Source organism: Anomaloglossus baeobatrachus, chromosome 6 (genome assembly GCF_048569485.1).
Source record: "Anomaloglossus baeobatrachus isolate aAnoBae1 chromosome 6, aAnoBae1.hap1, whole genome shotgun sequence".
Classification (NCBI taxonomy): Eukaryota; Metazoa; Chordata; class Amphibia; order Anura; family Aromobatidae; genus Anomaloglossus; species Anomaloglossus baeobatrachus.
Window position 1 is genome coordinate 303,198,659 of NC_134358.1, and position 24,300 is coordinate 303,222,958.

Here is a 24,300-nt window from a genome sequence, read left to right on the forward strand (position 1 = left end):
GCTACTCAAAGGCAGCGCCCCAATCAGAGACAAGCGGGTCCTGCCTTTGACGTCAGCGCTCTGGGTGTGGAAGTTCCACCCTCGTCGTGATGGTAACCAGATACACAGCCTGTACCAGCGAACAGCAAGTCCCAGGAGACTGGCGAGGGAACGGAAGTTAAGGTGAGCATAATATGTGCGTGTGTGCTTGTGTGTGCGTGCGTGTGTGTGTGCTTGTGTGTGCGTGCGTGCGTGCGTATGTTTGTCTGTGTTTGTGCATGTGTGAAATGGCACAATAGGGGTTCAGGATGGGACATTTAACAAGTTGTGGAACGAATTGTCTGCATTGCAATTATTTCCTATGGGAAATCTTACTTTGCTGAACGAGTAACTTGGTTAACAAGCACACTCCCAGAACAGATTGTTCTCGTTAACCAAGTTTCCACTGTATTTTCTTTTTAGTATCCCAAAGAGATTGGATTGCAGCATAGATCAAATCACCTTCAGCAGGCCGACTGCCATCAGCAGCCCAAGATCACTTTGAAGGGTGTCTGGAATGGCGCATCACTGGGACTGCTTGCCTTTAATACATTTGTTATACAGCTAGCATCTGTTTCATATATGCAGGTGCAGACAGTATAGCAAAGCCAATATCTGCAGGGTGTGATGCTGGTTTAGTCTGTGAGCCAGCACTGAGCAACTCCAAAACTGAGCATTGCTGGCTGCCTGCTGCCGCCACTAGCACCAGAAACTGGTGATGAGGGGGTGCCAGATGTCGGACTCCAGCCGATCAAACATTGATGACCTATGTTAAGAAAAGGCAATCAATATTTAAGTAGTAGACAACCTCTTTAAGGGCAGAGGCCTTGTCCCAGTAGACAGTGGAGTGAATTTGGATGAGACGGCTTCCTTCTCTGACCACTGCTTGGTACCGCCCATATCACAATATACATTTCTGTACAGTGCTGCGATGTGTGCTGACTAAGAATACCAGGAGTCGATCTCCCCTACACTAGGGAGTAGGTGGCACAGTATTCTATCCCAGCTCTACCCCTGCCGTATAAACAATTAAGTGCCAAAGTCCCTCTTTTGGCCCACATAGTGTATATAATCACCTTAGCTTGTGGATAACCAACCAAATTGTGGCAGTATTTCGGCCGCAGACCAATACAGAACATGCTAAAGCTTACAGTGCCTTAAAGAAAATATTCATTATCTGTGAGCTTTTCCCCCATTTTTTCCCATTACACCCACAAAACTGAAATGTATTTTATTGGGATTTTATGCGATATAGCAACACAATGAGGGAATGAAACATGGTTTTCTAATTATGTAAAAAATATATATATATGAAAAACTGTGACTTGTATTTATATGCAGCCCCCTTAGTCAATACTTTGTAAAACCCCCTTTTGCTGCCAATACTGCATTACTATCTTTTTCTTTTTGGGGTATGTGTCTACCAGCTTTCCACAGCTAGAGTCTGATATTTTTGCCCATTCTGCTTTGCGAAATAGCTCAAGCTCAGTGAGATTGTATGGAGGCGTCTGTGAACAGCAACTTTCAAGTCTTACCACAGATTTAGGTCTGGACCATTTGGATGTAGCCCTACATTGTAGAGTTTCACTAAATGTTTAGAGTAGATGTCCTGCTGGAAGGTAAACCTATGACCCACTCCCAAAGCTTTTGCAGCCTCTAACAGGTTTTCCACCAGGATTGCCTTGAATTTACCGCCATCCTTCTTCCTATCAACTCTGACCAGCTTCCCTATTTCTGCTGAAGAAAAGCATCCTTACAGCATGATGGTGCCACCACCATGTGTGACGGTGGGGATGGTGTTTTCAGGGTGATGTGCAGTGTTAATTTTCCGCCCCACATAGCATTTTGCATTTAGACCAAAAAAGTTCTACTTTGGTTTCATCTGACCAGAGCACCTTCTTCCACATGCTAGATATGTCCCCCCACATGGCTTTTTGCAAGCTGCACACGGGACGACTTGTGGCTTGCTTTAAAAAATGGCTTTCTCCTTGCCACACTTACATAAAAGCCAGATTTGAGGAGTATACAACTAATATATCCTGTGGACAGATTCTTCCACCTGAGCTGTGGATTTCTGCAATTCATCCAGACTGACCATGGGCCTCTTGGGTGCTTCCCCTAATTAGTGTTTTCCTTGCTTAGGATGTCAGCTTAGGTAACCAGCCATGTCTTGGTATGTTTGCAGTTGTGCCACACTCCTTTTATTTTTGAATGATGTACTCTATAAGATGTTCAGATCTTGGGCTATTTTTTTTTTATAAACTAACCCTGCTTTATTCTTCTCTACAACTTTATCCCTGACCTGTATGGTGAGCAAAAAGAAAGCAATTTCTCAAAGATATCCATAAAAACTGTCATTTAAAGTTTGTCACAAGCCACCTAGGAGACACACCAAACAAGTGGAAGAAGGTGCTCTGGTCTGAGGAAACCAAAATCAAACTTTTTGGGATCAATGCCAAACGATATGTTTGGCGTAAAAGCAACACAACTCATCACCCTGAACACACCATCTCCACTGTCAAACATAGTGGTGCTTACAACCCTCAGAAAGATTTTTTTTTCCTTCCGGTAGGGGTAGAATATACTATTTCAACCAAAACAACTACCCCTTATCTTGTATAAAAGTATAAATTTTATTCAAAACACATAATTAACAAAGTGCAGGTTAAAAGACAAATCTATTAGTGCATAATATATAGTCAGGGGAGGGTCCTTGGGCACCTTCCCTGTCCTCTCCCTTCTTATCAGTGGGGGTTGGAACCCTTATGTAATACGCCGTGGTGCCCCCACTCAAACATTGACTGATCCTAGATGGCCCTTTACTATATTCTGTTTTGTGCCGCTAGCCTTAATGAGGGGCCTTACAAAAAAGTATAGTGATTCACACTCATACCAATATATTCGTATAATGAGTGGTATCAGTTAGACCAATAATATCCCCTTGTTATATTTTTATAGTTTTGTTTAACATTTGGGGTATAATATTGCTCAAGGGTAACCATAGGGTACAATCATTTTCTTATGCCCGTATTCATCAAAGAAACAGCTTTGTAGCCCGTCCTTCACCGCTCTCGGCAGTTCTCTCGGCAGAGAACCGCCGAGAGCGGTGAAGGACGGGCTACAAAGCTGTTTCTTTGATGAATACGGGCATAAGAAAATGATTGTACCCTATGGTTACCCTTGAGCAATATTATACCCCAAATGTTAAACAAAACTATAAAAATATAACAAGGGGATATTATTGGTCTAACTGACACCAATATATTCGTATAATGAGTGGTATGAGTGTGAATCACTACTTTTTTGTAAGGCTAGCGGCACGAAACAGAATATAGTAAAGGGCCATCCAGGATCAGTCAACGTTTGAGTGGGGGCACCACGGCGTATTACATAAGGGTGCCGACCCCCACTGATAGGAAGGGAGAGGACAGGGAAGGTGCCCAAGGACCCTCCCCTGACTATATATTATGCACTAATAGATTGTTTTTTAACCTGTACTTTGTCAATTATGTGTTTTGAATAAAATTTATACTTTCATATAAGATAAGGGGTAGTTGTTTTGGTTGAAATACAAACATAGTGGTGGCAGCATCATGGTGTGGGTCTGCTTTGCTTCAGCAGGGACATGGAAGATGGTTAAAATTGATAGGAAGATGGATGGAGCCAAATACAGGACCATTCTTGAAGAAAAATTGTTGGAGTCTGCTAAAGACCTGAGACTGGGACGGAGATTTGTCTTTCAACAGGACAATGATCCAAAAATAAAGCACAATCTACAATGGAATGGTTCACAAATAAAAGGTATCCAGGTGTTAGAATGGCCAAGTCAAAGTCCAGACCTGAATCCAATCGAGAATCTGTGGAAAGAGCTGAAAACTGCTGTTCACAAACGCTCATCCAACCTCACTCAGCTTGAGCGGTTTGTAAAGGAATAATGGGCAAGAATTTCAGTCTCTCAATGTGCAAAACTGACAAAGACATACCCCAAGCGACTTGCAGCTGTAATCGCAGCAAAAGGTGGCGCTACAAAGTATTAACTTAAAAGGAGCTGAATAATATTGCACGCCCCAATTTTCAGTTTTTTATTTTTTACAAAAATTTAAAGTAAGCAATAAATATCGTTCATCTTCACAATTGTGTCCCACTTGTTGATTCTTCACCATAAAATTTAAAATTTTTATCTTTAGCCTGAAAAGTGGGAAAAAGTTGAAAAATTCAAGGGGGCCGAATACTTTTTTTTTTTTTTAATTTATGTACTGTTAAGTGAATTAATGTGGAAAAATTCATGTGGTATGAATACAATCTCAAGGCACTATTCATACAACACACAAATAACCTCCTTTTTAGATCGATCTGTCACTCCTCATTTGTCAAGTCCTGATTCAGTTCCTCTGATCCAATGACAGCTATGGAAGGGGTCAGCAGCACAGGCAGGACTGATAATCACCTGCAGACATCATGCAGTACAGAAGGTTGTTTCCTGCCTTTCACCCGCTTACCTGACACCAGTAAAAAGCTGAGTGACATTTGGGGATTATGGAGGATGTGCAGCATACACTAAGGGGTGCTTCACACACAGCGAGCTCGCTGCCGAGATCGCTGCTGAGTCACGCTTTTTGTGACGCAGCAGTGACCTCATTAGCGATCTCGCTGTGTGTGACACTGAGCAGCGATCTGGCCCCTGCTGCGAGATCGCTGCTCGTTACACACAGCCCTGGTTCGTTTTCTTCAAAGCCGCTCTCCTGCTGTGACACACAGATCGCTGTGTGTGACAGCAAGAGAGCGACAAATGAAGCGAGCAGGGAGCAGGAGCCGGCGTCTGACAGCTGAGGTAAGCTGTATCCAAGATAAACATCGGGTAACCAAGGTGGTTACCCGATATTTACCTTAGTTACCAGCCTCTGCAGCTCTCACGCTGCCTGTGCTGCCAGCTCCGGCTCTCTGCACATGTAGCTGCTGTACACATCGGGTTAATTAACCCGATGTGTACAGCAGCTAGGAGAGCAAGGAGCCAGCGCTAAGCAGTGTGCGCGGCTCCCTGCTCTCTGCACATGTAGCTGCATTACACATCGGGTTAATTAACCCGATGTGTACTGTAGCTAGGAGAGCAAGGAGCCAGCGCTCAGTGTGCGCGGCTCCCTGCTCCCTGCTCACACTGGTAACTAATGTAAACATCGGGTAACCATACCCGATGTTTACCTTAGTTACCAGTCTCCGCAGCTTCCAGACGGCGGCTCCGTGCAAGCGCAGCGTCGCTTGCACGTCGCTGCTGGCTGGGGGCTGTTCACTGGTCGCTGGTGAGATCTGCCTGTTTGACAGCTCACCAGCGACCATGTAGCGATGCAGCAGCGATCCTGACCAGGTCAGATCGCTGGTCGGATCGCTGCTGCATCGCTAAGTGTGAAGGTACCCTAAGTAATGCTGTGCATCCTCTGTTTGCCTCATGAAAAAGCTACAGAAGCAAAAGGCTCCCTTTGTGGATGGAGGCCCTGAGAATGTGCCTAGTTTCTCCCCCAACAATGGCCCTGCATGTAAACACTGCATACCTTGTTCCTTGTGAGGCACTTTGCTGAGATTCTTCTGGTAGGACAAAACAAACAAACAAACACACATTAATCCTAATGTAAACTAAACTATGTGGTAAAACAAAGGGATGCAAAATACATGTGAAAACATTTTGCATAAGTAATGTTAGCTACCGTAAGTAGATGTATTTTTGTCATCAGACACAGTCTTTTGTAGTGCGAAAGTTATGAAGATAGGCAGACACATCATTATGGTATTAAACATTGTGCTGTGTTTTCACAAGGATAAATAATGACATAAATAATACTATTTACATACAATTCACGAAGCTTGGTCAAGGGGATATTTTTCAAATAACACCGTATAGGAAAATATATACCTTTTAATGGAGGAATTACTTTTGGAGTGGCCTAGAAATAAATATACAACATTATTATTAATATTTTTAGTGTCCTCATACCAATAGCCATTATAAGAATACACAATAGTATGTACTAATGAAATAAAAAAAAAAATAACTTAAAAAAAATCATAGATCTTAACACCAAAGGGTTTGGAAGGTGACCGCAAATCCAATTTGTTATGGTAAAATTTAACCAAGAATAAATGTATCAAAATGAATATAAAGTGTAAAATCTAATGCTAAAATTATTAAAACAAACAGGAAGAAAAAAGGTGCAAATTTGTCCATTAGTGAAAGACAATATTTACTGTATATGACTAATTAAAAGTAAAGTTGTTCATGGAAATTAGATATGGTGAAAACCCAAAGAACCTTGAGTTCTGATAATCCTTTTTTGTGGTGTAGCCATTGCAGGACCAAGGATGTAGTGGAATGGGGCACCTGCGACTTGGATTTTATTTACTCATAATCAATATGATTATACAGATAAGCCAATAATATTTTCCCTTCTTGCTTCCTAGTTACTTTTCTTCAGGCCAAGCATCAGAACAGAATATAAAATGTTCCACAGAGTTTTTATGTTGTTGGTGTTGAAATCCTATGTGCACCAGTGCCCATACATCTGAGTAATTGTTTATCTTGCCATTGGTCTGCTATAGTCCAGGTTTGACTCAATCTTGGGGTCTCATCTGGGGACTGAATTTATTTAGAATGTTGTCCTGGCAATTGTATTTAAGGTTCTATTCTGGGGTCCGAGTTTTTGTTGGATGTCTGTGTTGCTATAGAGGGTAGGGATGGGCCTCACAAGTAAGGAGCCAAAGATGTCTGGGTTCCAACCCTACATCCACCAAGTAGATGGTAGTATCTTTATGCCGTATGTCTTTCAGCTGCTCTACAATGAACAGAGAATCATTGCAGAAAACTCCCTATTAGGAAATTGATTGAGCAAAACTGACCAGGAGCCCATAGCACTCTAGTTACAGTATATTACTGTATGAGTCTATAGGAAAAATATGAAACAAGAGTAGAAAACAAAATACCTTACTCCAGTGTACCACATCCGACAATTTGGCTGTTTCTGTCCAGCCCACAGACCAGAAACCTGAGAACAGTGATGTACGACCCATGAGTTGGGGGACCTCAATGCCAAACAAATCCAAATTCTGACATTATGCCTATAAGTCTCAGGATAGCATAGCATGAATTAAAGCCTGCTGTGTGGTGCCTCAGTTGTAATATATCTGGCATGGAGCATGATAGGGACTTTGGAGCAGGCTCCGAAGTAAAGGCCGCTCCATAGCGGGAGGATAATAGCTAAATTATAGAAGCCTCTAACACCAGTGACTGGCGTGCCCACTGATCGCTGCTGTTAACCGCTTTAATGACAACATCAATTTCTGACAGCACCATTTAAGCATTGTGATCCGTGGACATTAGTTTGGATAGCCATCAGCTTCCCTGAGATGCGACAGCAAGGAACTGATGGGCCGCTATGACAGCTGGGGCCGGCTGAATGCCACCTTGTCGGACGCGTGATCGCTTCTGTGAAGTCCAGCCTGTGGCTGGGTGTCATTGAGGACAGTGATTTTTACTGTATACAGCAGGTTCAAGTCCTCTGAAAGGAGAAATAAAGTGGAGTTTTTTTAAAAAAGTTACAAAGTTACCTATGAAGAGAGATATATATATATATATATATATATATATATATATATATATATATATACACACACATACGTGTATATTATATATATATATATATATATGTGTGTGTTTGTAAAAACACACACACATATACATATATGTGTGTGTGTGTGTGTTTGTAAAAAGTTCAAAATAACCCCAGTTAACAGTAAATTTAAATAAAAAAATATAAGTATTTGGTATCAGTTAAAAAGAAGTCTAATTTATGAAAATATAAAATCTATTACCCCTATCGGTAAAACTGTAAAAAGTATAACTGTCAGAACTGCAGATTTTTGGTTGCTGCATCTCCATAAAAAAAGTGCATTGCAAAGTGATCAAAGCATCATATGAACCCCAAGAAAGTATCAATAAAAACATCAGGTAACCAGGAAAAAAAATGAGCCCTCACACCGCTCCATCAACAGAAAAAAATAATACAGGTTTTGGAAAGTGGCATTGCAAGCCAATTTATTTTTACGAATGTCAGATTTTTTTTCACTGCTAAAAAAATAAATAAAAAACATGCAATCATAGTATCCTGGACAATCACATTTTCAGGTCATTTTTACTGCAGAATGAATGCTGAAAAAAAAAAACAACCCAAAAAAGAATTGTAGAATTGTTGGAGGGTTGGTTTTTTTTTTTCACAATTTCACTTCACTTGGAATTTTTTTCACATTTTCCAGTAAACTGTTGACCAAATTGATGTTGTGTCTTTCAAAAGTACAACTAGTCTTCCAAAAGAGCTCACATGACTGTTAGCGGGAAAATTAATAAATGATGGCTCTTGGAGGAAGGCAAGGGAAAAATTAAAGCACAAACATGAAAAATTGCTCGGCCCTTAAAAGGTTAATAATAAGTTAAATATTAATATTAAGCAGAATTAATTTCAGCTATTGTTTCGGCCCTCTTCAATAGTCCAAATTTCTCACATGCCCTCAAGGAAAAAATTAAATTGCCCACCACTGCTGTACTCCATCCTAATATTTCCACTGTGGCAAGTAGAACCAGAAGAGACAATCACAGGTGGAGGACCATGGGAACTTCCAGCTGTGACCGCAAATAAACTGAGTGACATCACCACTCATCACTGTGGCTCATTATCTGCCTGAAGCTCACAGCGGGCGGTCATAATCTATGGCCACCCCCTGTCCCTTCAGATGTAGCAGAGTTGGAATTATCGTATTGTGGGACCTCATGTGGATTACGTTGGACCTGGGTGTTTGGGGTTAATAAATTGTTGAAAGAGGGTGTTTTTTTTGTATTTTATTTCAAAGCATTTTTTCAGTGTTTGTGTTTATTTCTTTTCACTTACAGATTAGTAATGGGGGTCTCACAGACGCCTCCCCATCACTAATCTAGGGCTTAGTGGTGGCTGTCAGCTGTTAAAAACCTCAAACCAGATTCTTCTCTATGCTATAAGGGTATCAGTCAATATAAACCATGAAAAAAACCCTTAAAAATGTATAAACTTTATTAATAATTACATAAACACAGTGCAAATTAAAAACTATAGGTGCATGGAATATGGTTAGGAGTGGGTCCCTGGGCTCATTCCCTATTCTCCCCCTTCCTAACCGTGGAGGTCGGCACCCTAGGTTGGACGCCGTGGTGCCCCCACTCAGCGTAGACTAGCCCTAGATGTCCCTTTACTGCAGACTGATTGGTGCTGCTATGCTGAAGTGAGGGGTCTTACATAATATATGAGTGTATGTAATTATTAATAAAGTTTATACATTTTTAAGGGTTTTTTTCATGGTTTATATCAGCTGTTAAAAACCCCTTATTTCCCCGATTGTCATAGCACCAGGGCAATTGGGAAGAGTAAAGTTGTAAAGTTCCGAGATTGTCTCATCTAATGGATGAGACAATCCTGGGAGGCTGCAGGCAGATATTTTTAGGCTTTGGGGACTCAATAAGCATGGGTCTCCCCAGCCTGACAATACCAGCCCCCAGCTGTCGGGCTTTATCATGGCTGGGCATCAAAATTGGAAGGGACCGGACGCCATATTTTAAATTTTTATTTTTTTTTTAAAAAAAGCAGCATACAGTTCCTCTTATTTTGATACACAGCCAAGATAAGTGCACGGCTGGGAGCTGCAGCTTGTAGCCGTATGCGTTACCTGTGCTGGGTATCATAATATGGGGGGGCCTCATATGCCAATTTATTTATTTTTATGCCACGATATAGACCCCCACAGGGTTCGTGATTGCAAGCAGTCAGATGCAGTCACAAAGGCTGGATGTTGTGTCTGACTACAACCAATCACTAACGCCAGAGCTGCCGGTGGGCGGGGGAAGCAGTGAATATGTGTGAGGCTAACGAGCAGAACCAGAAGAGTGAGCAGCTCCAAAGCAGTTAGATCCGTGCTGGAGACTCGGTAAGTATAGCACGCTTGCTTTATTATTCTTTTTTTATTTCCAGAGTTTCCAGATCATTAGCTGGAGTTCCCTGAGAACCATGGGCCCGGCTCCCAAATACTTTTGAAGCCGTGTGTATCTGAATGTTTACAGTCTGGGTCCGCCCATCACTACTTATCACTCTTCATAAAAATGTAGATTTAATACAAATTGCCACTATGAAACTAAAGCTGCAAACTTTGTAAAAACCAAAATTTGATTCAGTCTCAAAACATTTGGCCATAACTCTACATTATAAAACAAAGACTTCAATTACACAGATCACTTACTATTGAGGATTTTTTAGGAGCTTCAGGTGGGTTCGAACCATCCCCTCTCTCATTTTGGTCATCAGACACTTGCAGTATATGTTTTCTTCCATATGTACGTTGTACATTTAAAGCAATAGTTTTAATTTGTTGTGTGTATTCAGATTTCTTAGAAAAAATATTTAGCTTCAATATTAATTCCGGATGGTGCCTTTCCTAAAATATGAAAAAAAATGTTAGATATTTGTCTAAAACGTTTTTTTGCAGATTCAATTCCCAAAAAAGGAAAACATTTAAAATAGTAACAAATTTTTTACCACCTTTTACTACCTTGAAAAGTAAAAGGTATTAAAAAGATACACATTTTTGGTATATGAAAGAAATAGTTAAATTACTTTTCATTTTGCATTTCTTTCTAAAATATTCTTTAGTGGTTATCTTCTGTCTCCATGACATCCTTATTTGTGCACTATTGTATAATATCTGGCCTTGACCAGATGGGAGTTTGGAGTCTCAAGTGGAGATAAAATTCCCCTTATAGGATGAAATGATGGGAGTCCAGAGTTGTCCATACTTCTATTTCTGCCAAGGACAAGTTGTTTACAGTGGCACTGGGGACATAATGTACGAATCACATAGGCGCTATAAGGACAATCCATCATATCATAAATCAGTATCTCTGCCAAATCATTGTCTTTACCAATACTCATGCCGATAGTTATTCAAGTAATGAAATATTTTATGTAACCAGTACCCCAATAAAAAGATGAGTCTATGTTGTAATAAATGAGACTCTGTAAGACAGACAACCTGATGTGTGTGTCTTTGATTCTATTCTGATTAAAGTATCTAATGGGGCTTTACACGCTACAATATCGTTAATGAATTATCGTCGGGGTCACGTTGTTTGTGACGCACATCTGGCGTCATTAACGATATTGCAGTGTGTAAAACTTAAGAGCGATCTGAAACAATCGCAAAAGAGGGCAAAATTGTTTGCTGCTGAGAGGTTGTCCTGAAATAAAAAATCGTTCTCTGTTTATTAGCGATGTTGTTTGTCGTTCCTGCGGCACCACACATCGCTATTTGTAACACCGCAGGAGCGTCAAACATCTCCTTACCTGCCTCCACCGGCAATGCGGAAAGAAGGAGGTGGGTGGGATGTTTACGTTTTGCTCATGTCCGCCCCTCCGCTTCTATTGGACGGCTGCCGTGTGACGCCGCACGACCTGCCCCCTTAGACAGGAGGCGGTTCGCTGGCCAGAGCGACGTCGCAGAGCCGATAATGTTCGCTACGGCTGCGATCACAACATATCGGCCGTACGACGGGGGCGGGTGTTATCGCGCTTGACATCGCTAGCAATTGCTAGCGATGTCGCAGCATGTAAAGCCCGCTTAAGTCCTGGGTAAAATCATGCCAATTGGCCTGATGGTGAATTACTAGTCTTCTACAGGTTTTGGAGACCCCAGCAAGATATTATCCTCTTTGAGCTTTGCCCTGGCCTGAACGAGAGAAAAAGCTCCTAAGTGAGCCACTGATTTGCAGTTTTTTTTTCTCTCTCAAAAAAAAAGGAGGTTATTTGGTCAGTTTTGGGAAAAGCAAATAAGAAAACTTCAGGTAGAAGGATATATCTTTTGCTGCTAATTGTTTGTTTGGGTTGTCAGCCAATGTTCGCTAATTGCTCATTTTGGTCATGTGTTATGTCCTGTGCTGCTATTTTTGCCATTTGCTTTGACAGTTCATGAAATTAAATGATTATTTTGTTTTGATTCAATCTGATTGTATTTAATAAAGATCACAACCCAGAGTTTTGCAATGTTCATGCAGATAATATATCACAGTTGAATGTCTTGTGCAACATGTATATATAGCATTGTGATTTGTTGTAATGAGCAAGATTTAAAGGGGTGGTTCACCCATATTTTTCATTGTCTAGTTAGATATTATATTGAGAAACAATGTTTCTCTCAAATACCTTGTGTTGGCAATAGTGCCTGTGAGAGGCGCTATTGCAGACCGCTGTTCCCCACTCTGGTGACGTCACGTCAAGTGCCGCACACGTCACATCCATCCGTGCGGCCGGCTGCAAGCTTAAAATAAAGAATATAATTCATAATACACATTGTCATTATACTTACAGGTCCCACGACGCGTCCTGCAGATTTTGTCTCCCGGCCGCTTCTGCTTCTGCGTCCGATCATTGCTGTGCCTCTGGGTAACCACCACTGACTAAAAGACCTTCCATAACGTTATAGCCATGTGACCAGTCTGGTGTGAATGTTGTACAGACATTGGCAGAATTACAGACTGGTCACATGGCTATGATGTCATCGAAGGTCCTGTTAACTGAACTTTGACTGTCACTGTGCGAGTGTCGCATCGCATCTCCCGGGACAGCAGTCTCCCGACAGGAGTGGGTCGGCTGCATGTATTTCCATGCAGCTGAGGCGCTCCTGTCCTGAGAGCGTCAGGCCGTGTGGGGTGATGCAATGCGAGACGCAAGTGGAATCATACCCTCACTGTCAGGGTTCTTTTCCACTTGCGTACCGCGATATGCTAATGACCCTCTGCTGTGTGCGTCAGCCAAGGGTCATGCGACTGTGATGCGATCTTGTGATTGTATCACAGCTGCGGAGAAGAGGGATGGAACACTTTCTCCCCATCTCCACTGTCTGTCTCTGCATATATCACACTGCAGTCGCATAACATGTGCGTTCAGCGGCCCTGATGGCGGTGGCACACTGGGTAATAAAGGGGTTAATACCAGCTTTGTATTCTCAGTTGGTACTAAGCTCGAAATTCATGGTGTCACGCCAAATTAGACATGGCCACCATGAATTTCTAGTAAACCGTAAAAAAAAAAAAAACACAACACAGAGAAAAAAATTTTTATTAGAGATAAAACAAAAAAAAATTTAGAGACTTCATCTTTAATATAAAAAAATCCTTAGTCCGACGTAGTCCACAGGTAGAGCATTGTCAGCTCTACTTCATCACTTTGTACAGACAGCGTCTATACAGACTGAGAAGCAGAGAGAGCAATGTCAGCTCTGCTTCATCACTCTGCACAGACAAGTGTCTATACAAAGTGAAAAGCAGGCTGACACTGAGGCCAGAGTTAGACTTGCTTATGACTCGTGCAGTTTCGCATCGGCATCAGCCGGCACGGACTGACACTCTCCGGACACGAACGCCTGAGCTACATGGAAATACATGCAGCCAACTGCTCCTGTCAGGAGAGTGTGCGGCCGTACCGGGCGATGCGAGATTCGCACAGTGACAGTAAAAGTTCAATTGAGTCCATCAGCCATGGACTCAGGTGAACCCTGAGGTGACCATGAACACAGCCAAAAACAGCCGAAGACTGCCGAGTGACGAGCAGTGCAGTGAATACCCCCGGAAGTTAATAGGACCTTCAATGATGACATAAACATGTGACCAGTCTGTAAGCCAATGTCTGTACAACATCCACACCAGACTGGTCACATGGCAATGACATCATGAAAGACCCTTTATTCAGTGGTGGTTACCGGGGGGGGGGCACAGCAATAAATCGGACGCAGAAGTGACCGGGAAACAGAGTCTGCAAGATGCGTTGCAAGACCTATAAGTATGATCATAAAGTTTTTTAATAATGTGTTTTGTTTTTTTTTACAGCCCCTGGACCTGAACTGGATCCGAACTGTAACACGAGCTTCCCAGAAAGCTTGTGTTCGGGATCGTGTGCATGAACACTATGTGTTCGATATGAACCCCGAACTTTACAGTTCGGGTTGGCCCATCACTAGTTTTAATGGTCAAAATGTTAGGAAACATTTCTTCCTGAATAATGACATGTATATAAGGAAACTTAATAAAAAGAAAAAAAAAAGCAAGCAGTCAGAGGAGATGATCATTTTGCTGTGCAGAGTTGTGCATCAGCACAACTCTGTACAGCACAATTGATCAGACAGTGCAAGTTTAAGTCCCGTAAGGGGACTAGTAAAATGAATAAAAAGTAGAAAAAAAAACCAGTTTTTCAAAATATATATAAAAAATAAAAAAAAAAAACACAAAAAAATGCATATTTGGTATTGCTGCGGTCAGAACTGCCCAATCTATCAAAAAATAAAATAAATTCATCCGATTGGTAAACTGCGTCATGGGAAAAAAAATTCAAAATGGCAAAATTACTTTTTTGGGGTCGCCGTAACATTGCAATAAAATGCAATAACAGGTCGATCAAAATATCACATTTGCACCAAAATGGTATAATTAAAAACGCCAGGTCAAGAAGCAAAAAATAAGCCATTACTGAGCTCCAGATTCCAAAAAATGAAAACACTCCAGGTCTCGGGAAATTGCAACAAAACAACAAATTTCTTTTGACAAATTGCAGAAATGTTTTCACCACTTAGGCTAAGTTCACACTTCCGTTGTTTTGCATCAGTCACATGCGTTGCTTGACGCATGTGACTGATGCGTTGTACAACGGATGACAACGGTGACAAAGAAAAGAATTTCTTTGTCAGACTCCGTTGTGTGTGGGGGGCGGAGCTGAGGACGTCAGTGCCGCGGTCTGCATGGCTGGGGACAGGTGTGTGTGTGTGTGTGTGTGTGTGTGTGTGTGTGTGTGTGTGTGTGTGTGTGTGTGTGTATGTATATATCCTGTATCCAGGGTAAATATCGGGTAAAAGCAAAGCACTTTTTGCTTGGTTACCCGATATTTATCTTGGATGCCAGCTTAGCGCGGGCTCCCTGCAACCGTAACCACTGTAAATATCGGGTAACTAACCAAAGCGCATTACTTGGTTACCCGATGTTTATCCTGGTTACGGGGGCGGGGAGCCAGAGAGCGCATGCGCAGCGAAATCCTACGGATCACGCTGTTCAAAAAAACGTTACATGCTGCCTTGCTCCCGCCCGGCGGTCAGTTAAAAAACGACTGACCGCGACGCAGCGGATGCAACGCAGCATCATCAGTCACAATCCGTCACTAATAGAAGCCTATGGGGAAAAACAGGATTCCTGCAAAATATTTTGCAGGATACCGTAATTCCTCAAGGCTACGGATTGTGACTGATGCAAAACAACGGAAGTGTGAACTTAGCCTTAGATAAAAGTAAAACTATACATGTTTGGTGTCTACGAACTCGTACCGACCTGGGGAATTATACTGCCAGGTCAGTTTTACCATATAGTGAACATGATAAAGAAGCTAAAACGCAATAGTGCAATTGCACACTTTTTTACAATTTCACAGTACTTGTAATTTTTTCCTGTTTTCCAGTACAATATGGGGAAGAATGAATTGTGTCATCCAAAAGTACAACTCGTCCCGCAATAAACAAGCCCTCATATGGCTATTTTGACGGAAAAATAAAAAAAGTTATGGCTTGTGGAAGAAGGGGAGGAAAAAAACAAAAACGAAAAATCGCTGGGAAGTGAAACTTTTTAGCAGGAGTTTTTCTTGTTAAAAAGTGTGTCTTATAGTTTGAAAAATATGGTAAATTCCAGTGCCAGTGGTTCACAGCTTATTTTAGCAGAACTTGTTCAAATGCCATAAGTTGCCACATTTTGTGGCAACCTTATTGTGAGCAAAAATCTTGCGGATTATAAAAAAAGCTTACAGTAGAAATTTGGCATAGAAAATATTTTAAAAAAAAATAAAACCACAAAATGTTAAATTGAACTCCTCATCTTCACTTTACTGGTCATTTCAATAGCATTGATACCATGTCTAGATTATGTCAGATTTCATTACTTCTGCATAATAAGCACATTTAGTCTAAAATATTTTTTTTTTCGAAGAGCCACTACTTTTTTAGTTTTCCATCAATATAGTTGAAGGGTTAGTTTCTTTTTACTGTATGAGTTATATTTTTTATCAGCACTACTTGGGGGTACATACAGTATCTTGATTCACTTTTATTACATTTGTTTGGGGGAATGCAGTCTGAATACCATATTTTTAATATCATCTTGATGTATTTTAAGGGTTAAACAGACTGGATCTCTTATCGCTGATCTCAGATTGATTGTAAGCTGTATAAAACAGCTAAGACCAGCAAGTGATGGTGGAAAGCAGCTACTATGTCCAGATGATCAATGTGACGCAATCGTGCAGTGGGTTCCAGGAGCAAGCAGCGAACTCCGACAAACTTTTATGTCAGGGTAGTAAAAAGTTAGTTTGTGGCTCCCCAGATGTAAAGAAGTTATAACTCCCAGCCTGAAGTCTGTTCAGCAGGTCCTACGTTTTGAACAGCTTAGCCTCTATCTAGCTTACTATATAAAAAAAAATCTGTCACCAGGTTTTGCCCGGTAATCTGAGAGCAGCATAACATGGGGCAGAGATCCTTGGTAATCTCAGAGCAGCATAACTTAGGGACAGAGATCTTGATTCCAGCAGTGTGTCACTTACTGGGTTGCTTAGTGTAGTTTTGATACAATCACTGATTATTCAGTAGTAGATTATCATTACAGGACTACTTGATCTGGTGCCAGGTAGTCCAGCATATTCATGACCTCTGTATAACTGCTAGATCTGCAGCAGAGAAAACATTGATTTTATCAAAATGACAGCAAACAGCTCAGTAAGTGACACATCGCTGGAATCAGGGTCTCTGTCTCTACATTATGCTGCTCTCAGATGAGAGTGACAGATCTGGTGAGATTCCCTTTCATGTACTTTACATTACCATTTTTCAAATTAAGAAACATGTTACAAGGAAAGAGAACAAAAACAAAAATATATTTGTAAGGTTTGTTATATTCATTTTCTATTACCAGATAAGCTTTTATGTGTTTTTTGCCGCTTAGATGCCAAATTGTGGTTCCTCTTGGAGTCTCCGTGTCACAGAGCAAGCATTTGTAGGAGTACAAACCATTCCTCAAATACTCAACAACATATTCAAGACCTATAACAAAGGTTAGAGAAAAATGACTTGAAAAGTCGTGTTCTGTAATTATAAACAGGTAAACATTATATTTTATAAATCTTTTATTTTCTCATATGCCCCTGTGCCCTATATTTTGTGGTCAAAAAAGTACTTAGTCCTATAGTACTTTCCAGAACAGAAAAAAATAAATAAATTAAGAAAATCCAAATTGCTAGGCTTTATTCATGCACTGTAGAATTGATCAGTATTTTGAATACAAAATCAGGAGTGTATGCAAAGAATAGAGAAATATATGTTTTCCATGATATTTTCCTTGTGTTTAGGAACCACTCCTAGTTTTGACTTACAAATACTAATGCAGACCAAATCTGCAATATATCAATTCAGCCTTTCAGATCCATTACTTAAAATCTTATAAAATAAAATGCTAAAATATTCCAAACATAATTCATACAGTTCTTCTTCCTCTAAGTACCAGTCTATTGGCTATTTAAAAGAAATATTTTGTGTCCTGAAATAATGAAATTTTTATAAAAGCGATTTTATCTTACCAATCATAGGTTCCTCTTTCAAAAATGTTTCAAGAAAATACTCAAGACGTTGTAAATTTGCTAAGAATTCTAAGAGAAGAAAGAATAATTACACTCCATTCATAGTGTATAAAACAAAAAAAATAATGCAATATAAGAAACGTAGAAAATCTGTACATCGCAAATAAAAAGAAAAAAGTGTACAATTTTCAGAATAATTTCTTAAAGTAACTCACAGAGATATAACAGACACCAGACAGTAAACATGACCGTCAATGCTCTACGCGATTTGCGTGGTTGGCTCTAAATGAAAGGTACACTACATTTTTACAGTAGCGCACAGCAGCATATGTTGGCGGTTGCTAAATCTCTACCTTGAAGCACATGAAATTGGAAAAAACAAAAGTTTCCTAACTCATAGCCATTGCAGAATATTCACGACCTACATTTACTTTGGAATATCTCAACTTACAAACATCATTGAGCAAAACGAAAAGATCCCCCTTTGGTATCATGACTTATAGAAGTTCAAGGAACTCAAAATTTTTTTTCTGAAATAGCCCACCAGTTTTACAAAATTCAGCATGCATTAACCCCTTTACGACCTAGGACGTATATATTTGTATATACACGTCCTAGGTCACCTTCCTCTCTTTAATGCGGGTTCACATGGCAAGCCCACATTATCCCCACACATGTCTGCTGATTTAAAAATCATACAATGTGATTTTCTGGATTTTGATGTTGGATTCTGTCTGTCACAGTTGAAGTGTCACTAAGATAAACATTACAGACCTCTCCATTCTTCGTAGGTGGGAAAATTTGCAAAATTGGCAGTGTATCAAATATTTCTTTTCCCAACCGTATGTGGAAAAAAAAAAATAGTACCGGCGTCATCAGTGTATTGGATATTTGTGTCATCAGTGTACGGTCCTTGTGTCCAGTTGTAGCATAAGTGTGTCATCAGTGTTTTTCACGAATGGATCATTAAAGGAGTAATCCCATGATAAAAGATACATTGAATTAAGCAGTAAACGTGTAAATAAATATTTTTGTATTTTATAGCTATTAAAAATTTTGCTCCATTGAACAAAAAAAATAAATAAACCTTTCATCTTCTGGAATAGGCCCCGATTGCAATTGCTTAATTCATTTCATCCTAAAAAAAAAAAAATTGTCCTCCTGGCATTCACAGTATAAATGCTCACACAGATCTGACAGTGCACGGAGGATCCATAATGTTAGGGAGCATGTGCAGTGATTGCAGACACACTCCCTGTGCTCACACAGATCTGACAGTGTGCAGAGGATCCAGAATACTGGGGAGTATATGTAGTGATTGCAGACACACTCCCTGCGCTCACACAGGTCTGACAGTGTACAGAGGATCCAGAATGCTGGTGAGCATGTGCAGTGAGTGCAGACACTCCCTGTGCTCACACAGGTCTGACAGTGTACAGAGGATCCAGAATGCTGGGGAGTATATGTAGTGATTCCAGACACGCTCCCTGCGCTCACACAGGCCTGACAGTGCACAGGGGATCCAGAATGCTGGTGAGCATGTGCAGTGAGTGCAGACACACTCCCTGTGCTCACACAGGTCTGACAGTGCACGAGGGATCAAGAATGCTGGGGAGAGTGTGCAGTGATTGCAGACACACTCCCTGCGCTCACACAGATCTGACAGTGTGCAGAGGATTCAGAATACAGGAGTGCATGTGCAGAGATTGCAGAGACATTCCCCTCACTCACACAGGTCTGACAGCGCACGAGGGTTCAAGAATGCTGGGGAGTCTGTGCAGTGATTGCAGGCACACTCCCTGTGCTCACACAGATCTGACCATGTGCAGAGGAAGCAGAATGCTGGGGAGTTTGTGCAGAGATTGCAGACACACTCCCTGACCTCACACAGCTCTGACAGTGTACAGAGGATCCAGAATGTTGGGGAGTATATGCAGTGATTGCAGACACACTCCCTGCGCTCACACAGATCTGATAGTGTGGAGAGAATTCAGAATACAGGAGTGCATGTGCAGAGATTGCAAACACACTCCCTGTGCTCACACAGGTCTGATCGTGCACGAGGGATCAAGAATGCTGGGGAGCATGTGCAGTGATTGCAGACTCACTCCCTGTGCTCACACAGATCTGACAGTGTGTGGTTGAAGCAGATCTGAGTGTGTGGTTGAAGCAGAACAATCTCAGCCAGCTGTCAGACCTGTCTTCTATTATACAAACGAAATAGGCAATGGCATCTTGGACAAATGTAACCAATAATATTTACAAAAATCATTTTCCTATGTCAAAGGTGTCCATAGCATTTAGGCTCTCAAGGTAGCTTTAGGACAAAAAAGTTAGAAATATCAATTCATTGTGCCTAACATAAAAGGTAAAAATACATACCAGTGAAGATAAAAAAAGGCTACAAATATATGGAACATAGTAATAATTAAAAGGCAATGTCAAATGAATGCATAACATGATTATATGAAACAAGCTGATGTTACTGTTATTGTACTTTTGGCAGTTAAAATACATGTTCCACTTGTGTTGTTTTAGACATCACTATATGGGATTATTGCAAAACTCTACTTACCTGGAGATTCTCCTTTCACCTAAGATGAAAATACAAAAAAAAAAAAAAAAAAAAATCGAAATATCAAAAAATATCAAAATAAGTGTTAATTTTTTTTATATGCCATGGGAATAAAAAGCCACTTACTGCATTTCTGTGTTCCAATCCCCCTATGTGGTCACTCAAATGTGATGCAGATGAGCAGAAAACATGGCACACCTACATTGCATGTAAAGAAATAAATGAAATTAATATCTCTCTCGCAATATATATGCCTATTTATATACCATACATACACAAATCAATACAGTTCGGATGTACCAGGTCAGACAAACTTAGGAATGCTTTGGCTTCTTTTTTTGTGATATACCGTATGTCATGTCATTTACACCTACCTCCTCTGGATATAATGAAAATCTTTGGCTCTGATTAATTTGAAGGATTTTTTAAATCACTTTTCTTATATTGTTTTGTGGTATTAGTTTGGGTTTTTTTTCCACCAAATTAAACAAAATTGAGCATTTATTTAAAAAAAAATTTGCACAAAAAAATGTTTTTTTATTTTTACTTTAACCCGTTTTAATGTAAAAAAAAAAAAAATAAAATTGCAATTTTTGTGAGATGGTTCCAAAATATCTGGCATACATCAAATCACTGTAGGTGAGGACTGGAATACATATGCAAAACTGTTGCCACTTTTCAAAAAGATGATGATTAATTAGGCAAAAAAAAGAACTGACAGCCATAAACTCCGACCACTGTGGCGCACTAAAAAACAAACAGGTGAACACATAAAATTGGGTTTTAAAAAAAGGCGCAAATACAAAGATGAAAATGGCGCAATAAAAAAAAAAAATACTCAAAACTGAGAACTTGTCAAAAAACATGTGCAATAATGATTCTTGAGTGCCGAGATATTCTAACGAGTAATTTTGTGACAATATCAGTACCATACCAGTAACATAAAAAATAATATATAAAAAAACAACTTACATCACATACATAGATTGGTTTATTTTTTTTCGCACTCATTTCTACTCCTTACTTAAGGAAAAGCTAAAAGACAAGAATGAAACAAGCCACATCAACATATTAAGCCTTTCAGTATTTCTATATTAGTTAATAGTTTACAATACTTAGGGGGGATTCACAAGTCGTAAAATCTAAATAAACCACACATGTAAGACTGGCAGATTTTGCTTCAGATCTGTCCATTTTAAACAAAATGTGTCATGTTAGAATCCGGAATTAACCACACACAGGAAATTTGAGTCCAGTAAACTCTCCTAAAAAGCCATTGTTATTCTTTACCAATACATATAGAAATGCATATTCAAATTAGTCCTAAACCGGTCACTTGGATCAGGCTATCCAAACCAGAGGTAGAATAGGTCAGCATCTTTGTGCATAATTTCAACCAGGTATGTTTTACTCTTTAATACTCCAGAGAAACTATAGTTTGAAGAGCTGGCTGGGACCATGGAGAGAGATCAGACTAATCAGATACCGCCTGAAGGCCGGCTTTTCCAAGCGCCACTCCAGGTCATTGAAAGGTCTCTCCCTATCTACACGTGGGAAAAACTTGTCAAACGCCTGGAAAGATGCAGGGAATAGCAAGACTGGTCTAGTCTCTCATAGTCCATGCCAAACTATATATATTCTGAAAGGCTCCTGTGTTCCAGAAAATTATGTACCGGACTATAATCATGCAGCAGACTCTGATACATGCTGCCTGTGGTATGGGCAGCATAAACTGAGTAACAGGTTCTCTTTAAAGGGGAATTCTCGGATAAACATACATCTTAATATATTGTTCATGATAAAAAAAAAAAAAAAACCTTCAACCAACTGTACATAATCATAAACATAGTACAAGAATGTGTTTTTTTTTTAGTGCGAATATTCAAATAAATTTAGTGAAAAATTCCCATAAAATTTGTCAAACAAATAAGGAGTGGATTCATGTATATATTTGATCACCAAAACCATTGATTCTTGGGATTTGATTTTATGGCATCCATTGTGCAGTAAACATGAACAGGCAACATGATTCTCCAGGTGAGTATGATTACATTGATACCAAACTCATATTGTAATATAATTCGTAATATATCTATAATATATATCTCAGTTGAAACCAGAAGTCCATATCTTGATGCAATGACTTTGAAAGCTTCTGATATGTTTATTGGCAAAATCTGAGTTAATTAAAGAGACATCTGTGGATGTATTTTATTGCACAACTAAAACACACTGGTTCTTTGTGTAACATCATGGGTAAGTCAAAAGAAATCAGCCAAGATATCAGGAAGAGAATTGTGGACTTGCACAAGTCTGGTTCATCCTTGGATGCAATTTGCAGATACCTGAAGATGCCTCATTCGTCTGTACAAACAATTATACGCAAGTAAAAACAATATGGGAATGTCCAGCCATCATTCAGCTCAGGTAGCAGATTGATTCTGTGTACCTGAGATAAACGTGCTTTGGTCAGACATGTGCATATCAATCCAAGAAGAAAAGCAAAAGAACTTGTGAAGATGCTGGTAGAAGCTGGTAAGATTGTGTCATTATCCACAGTGAAACAAGTACTGTATCAACATGGACTGAAAGGCCACTCTGCCAGGAAGAAGCCATTACTCCAAAAGAAAAAAGCCAGATTAATGTTTGCAAATGCACACAGGAACAAAAGACCTTAAAGGGAAAATGTCAGGTCCCCTATGCACCCAGAACCACAAGCAGTTCTGGGTGCATATTTCTAACCAGTGCCTAACTGTCCCAGCATATACTAGCATACATAAACAGATCTTTAGAAAAAGTATTTCTAAAGATCCTTTATGAGATGCAAATAAGCGCAGGGACTAGTCACAAGGGCGTTATTTCCACTGACTAGTCTGACCTCTTAGCATGTTAGCACGCTTTCCTTTGTATTTTAGGCAACAACGAAAACATTATTTTTATCTTTTCCAATTGAAAAATTACAAAAAAGGAAAATAAGCCGATGCAGTAGTTTGGCCACCCTTGGAGATTTGTGTGCACAGATAATTTTTTACTAAGGTTTCAAACCTTAATTAGCTTGTTAGGGTTATGGCTTGTTCACTATCATCATTAGGAAAGGCCAGGTGATGTAAATTTCACAGCTTTATAAGGGTACCTTCACACTTAGCGATGCAGCAGCGATCCGACCAGCGATCTGACCTGGTCAGGATCGCTGCTGCATCGCTACATGGTCGCTGGTGAGCTGTCAAACAGGCAGATCTCACCAGCGACCAGTGAACAGCCCCCAGCCAGCAGCGACGTGCAAGTGACGCTGCACTTGCACGGAGCCGCCGTCTGGAAGCTGCGGAGACTGGTAACTAAGGTAAACATCGGGTATGGTTACCCGATGTTTACATTAGTTACCAGCGCACAGCTGTGCGTGCAAGGAGCAGGGAGCCGCGCACACTGACCGCTGGCTCCTTGCTCTCCTAGCTACAGTACACATCGGGTTAATTAACCCGATGTGTAATGCAGCTACATGTGCAGAGAGCAGGGAGCCGCGCACACTGCTTAGCGCTGGCTCCTTGCTCTCCTAGCTGCTGTACACATCGGGTTAATTAACCCGATGTGTACAGCAGCTACATGTGCAGAGAGCCGGAGCCGGCAGCACAGGCAGCTTGAGAGCTGCAGAGGCTGGTAACTAAGGTAAATATCGGGTAACCACCTTGGTTACCCGATGTCTATCTTGGTTACAAGCTTACCTCAGCTGTCAGACGTCGGCTCCTGCTCCCTGCTCGCTTCATTTGTCGCTCTCTCGCTGTCACACACAGCGATCTGTGTGTCACAGTGGGAGAGCGCCTTTGAAGAAAACGAACCAGGGCTGTGTGTAACGAGCAGCGATCTCGCAGCAGGGGCCAGATCGCTGCTCAGTGTCACACACAGCGAGATCGCTAATGAGGTCACTGCTGCGTCACAAAAAGCGTGACTCAGCAGCGATCTCGGCAGTGAGCTCGCTGTGTGTGAAGCACCCCTAACAAT

The 24,300-nt window shown here is 40.6% G+C and overlaps 1 protein-coding gene across 1 annotated transcript in view; it reads right to left on the reverse strand.

Moving 5' to 3' along the window:
* LOC142243225 (uncharacterized) overlaps positions 1 to 24,300 on the reverse strand; it is a 102,521-nt gene that overhangs the window by 43,539 nt on the left and 34,682 nt on the right. The window contains exons 2-8 of the mRNA XM_075314899.1: positions 20,431 to 20,502; positions 20,305 to 20,323; positions 17,730 to 17,798; positions 17,066 to 17,196; positions 10,321 to 10,515; positions 5,924 to 5,954; positions 5,565 to 5,598 (exon numbers count right to left, since the gene is read on the reverse strand). Coding sequence (XP_075171014.1) covers positions 5,565 to 5,598; positions 5,924 to 5,954; positions 10,321 to 10,515; positions 17,066 to 17,196; positions 17,730 to 17,736 — 398 coding nt within the window. The 5' untranslated portion in view covers positions 17,737 to 17,798; positions 20,305 to 20,323; positions 20,431 to 20,502. The remainder of the gene's footprint in view (positions 1 to 5,564; positions 5,599 to 5,923; positions 5,955 to 10,320; positions 10,516 to 17,065; positions 17,197 to 17,729; positions 17,799 to 20,304; positions 20,324 to 20,430; positions 20,503 to 24,300) is intronic.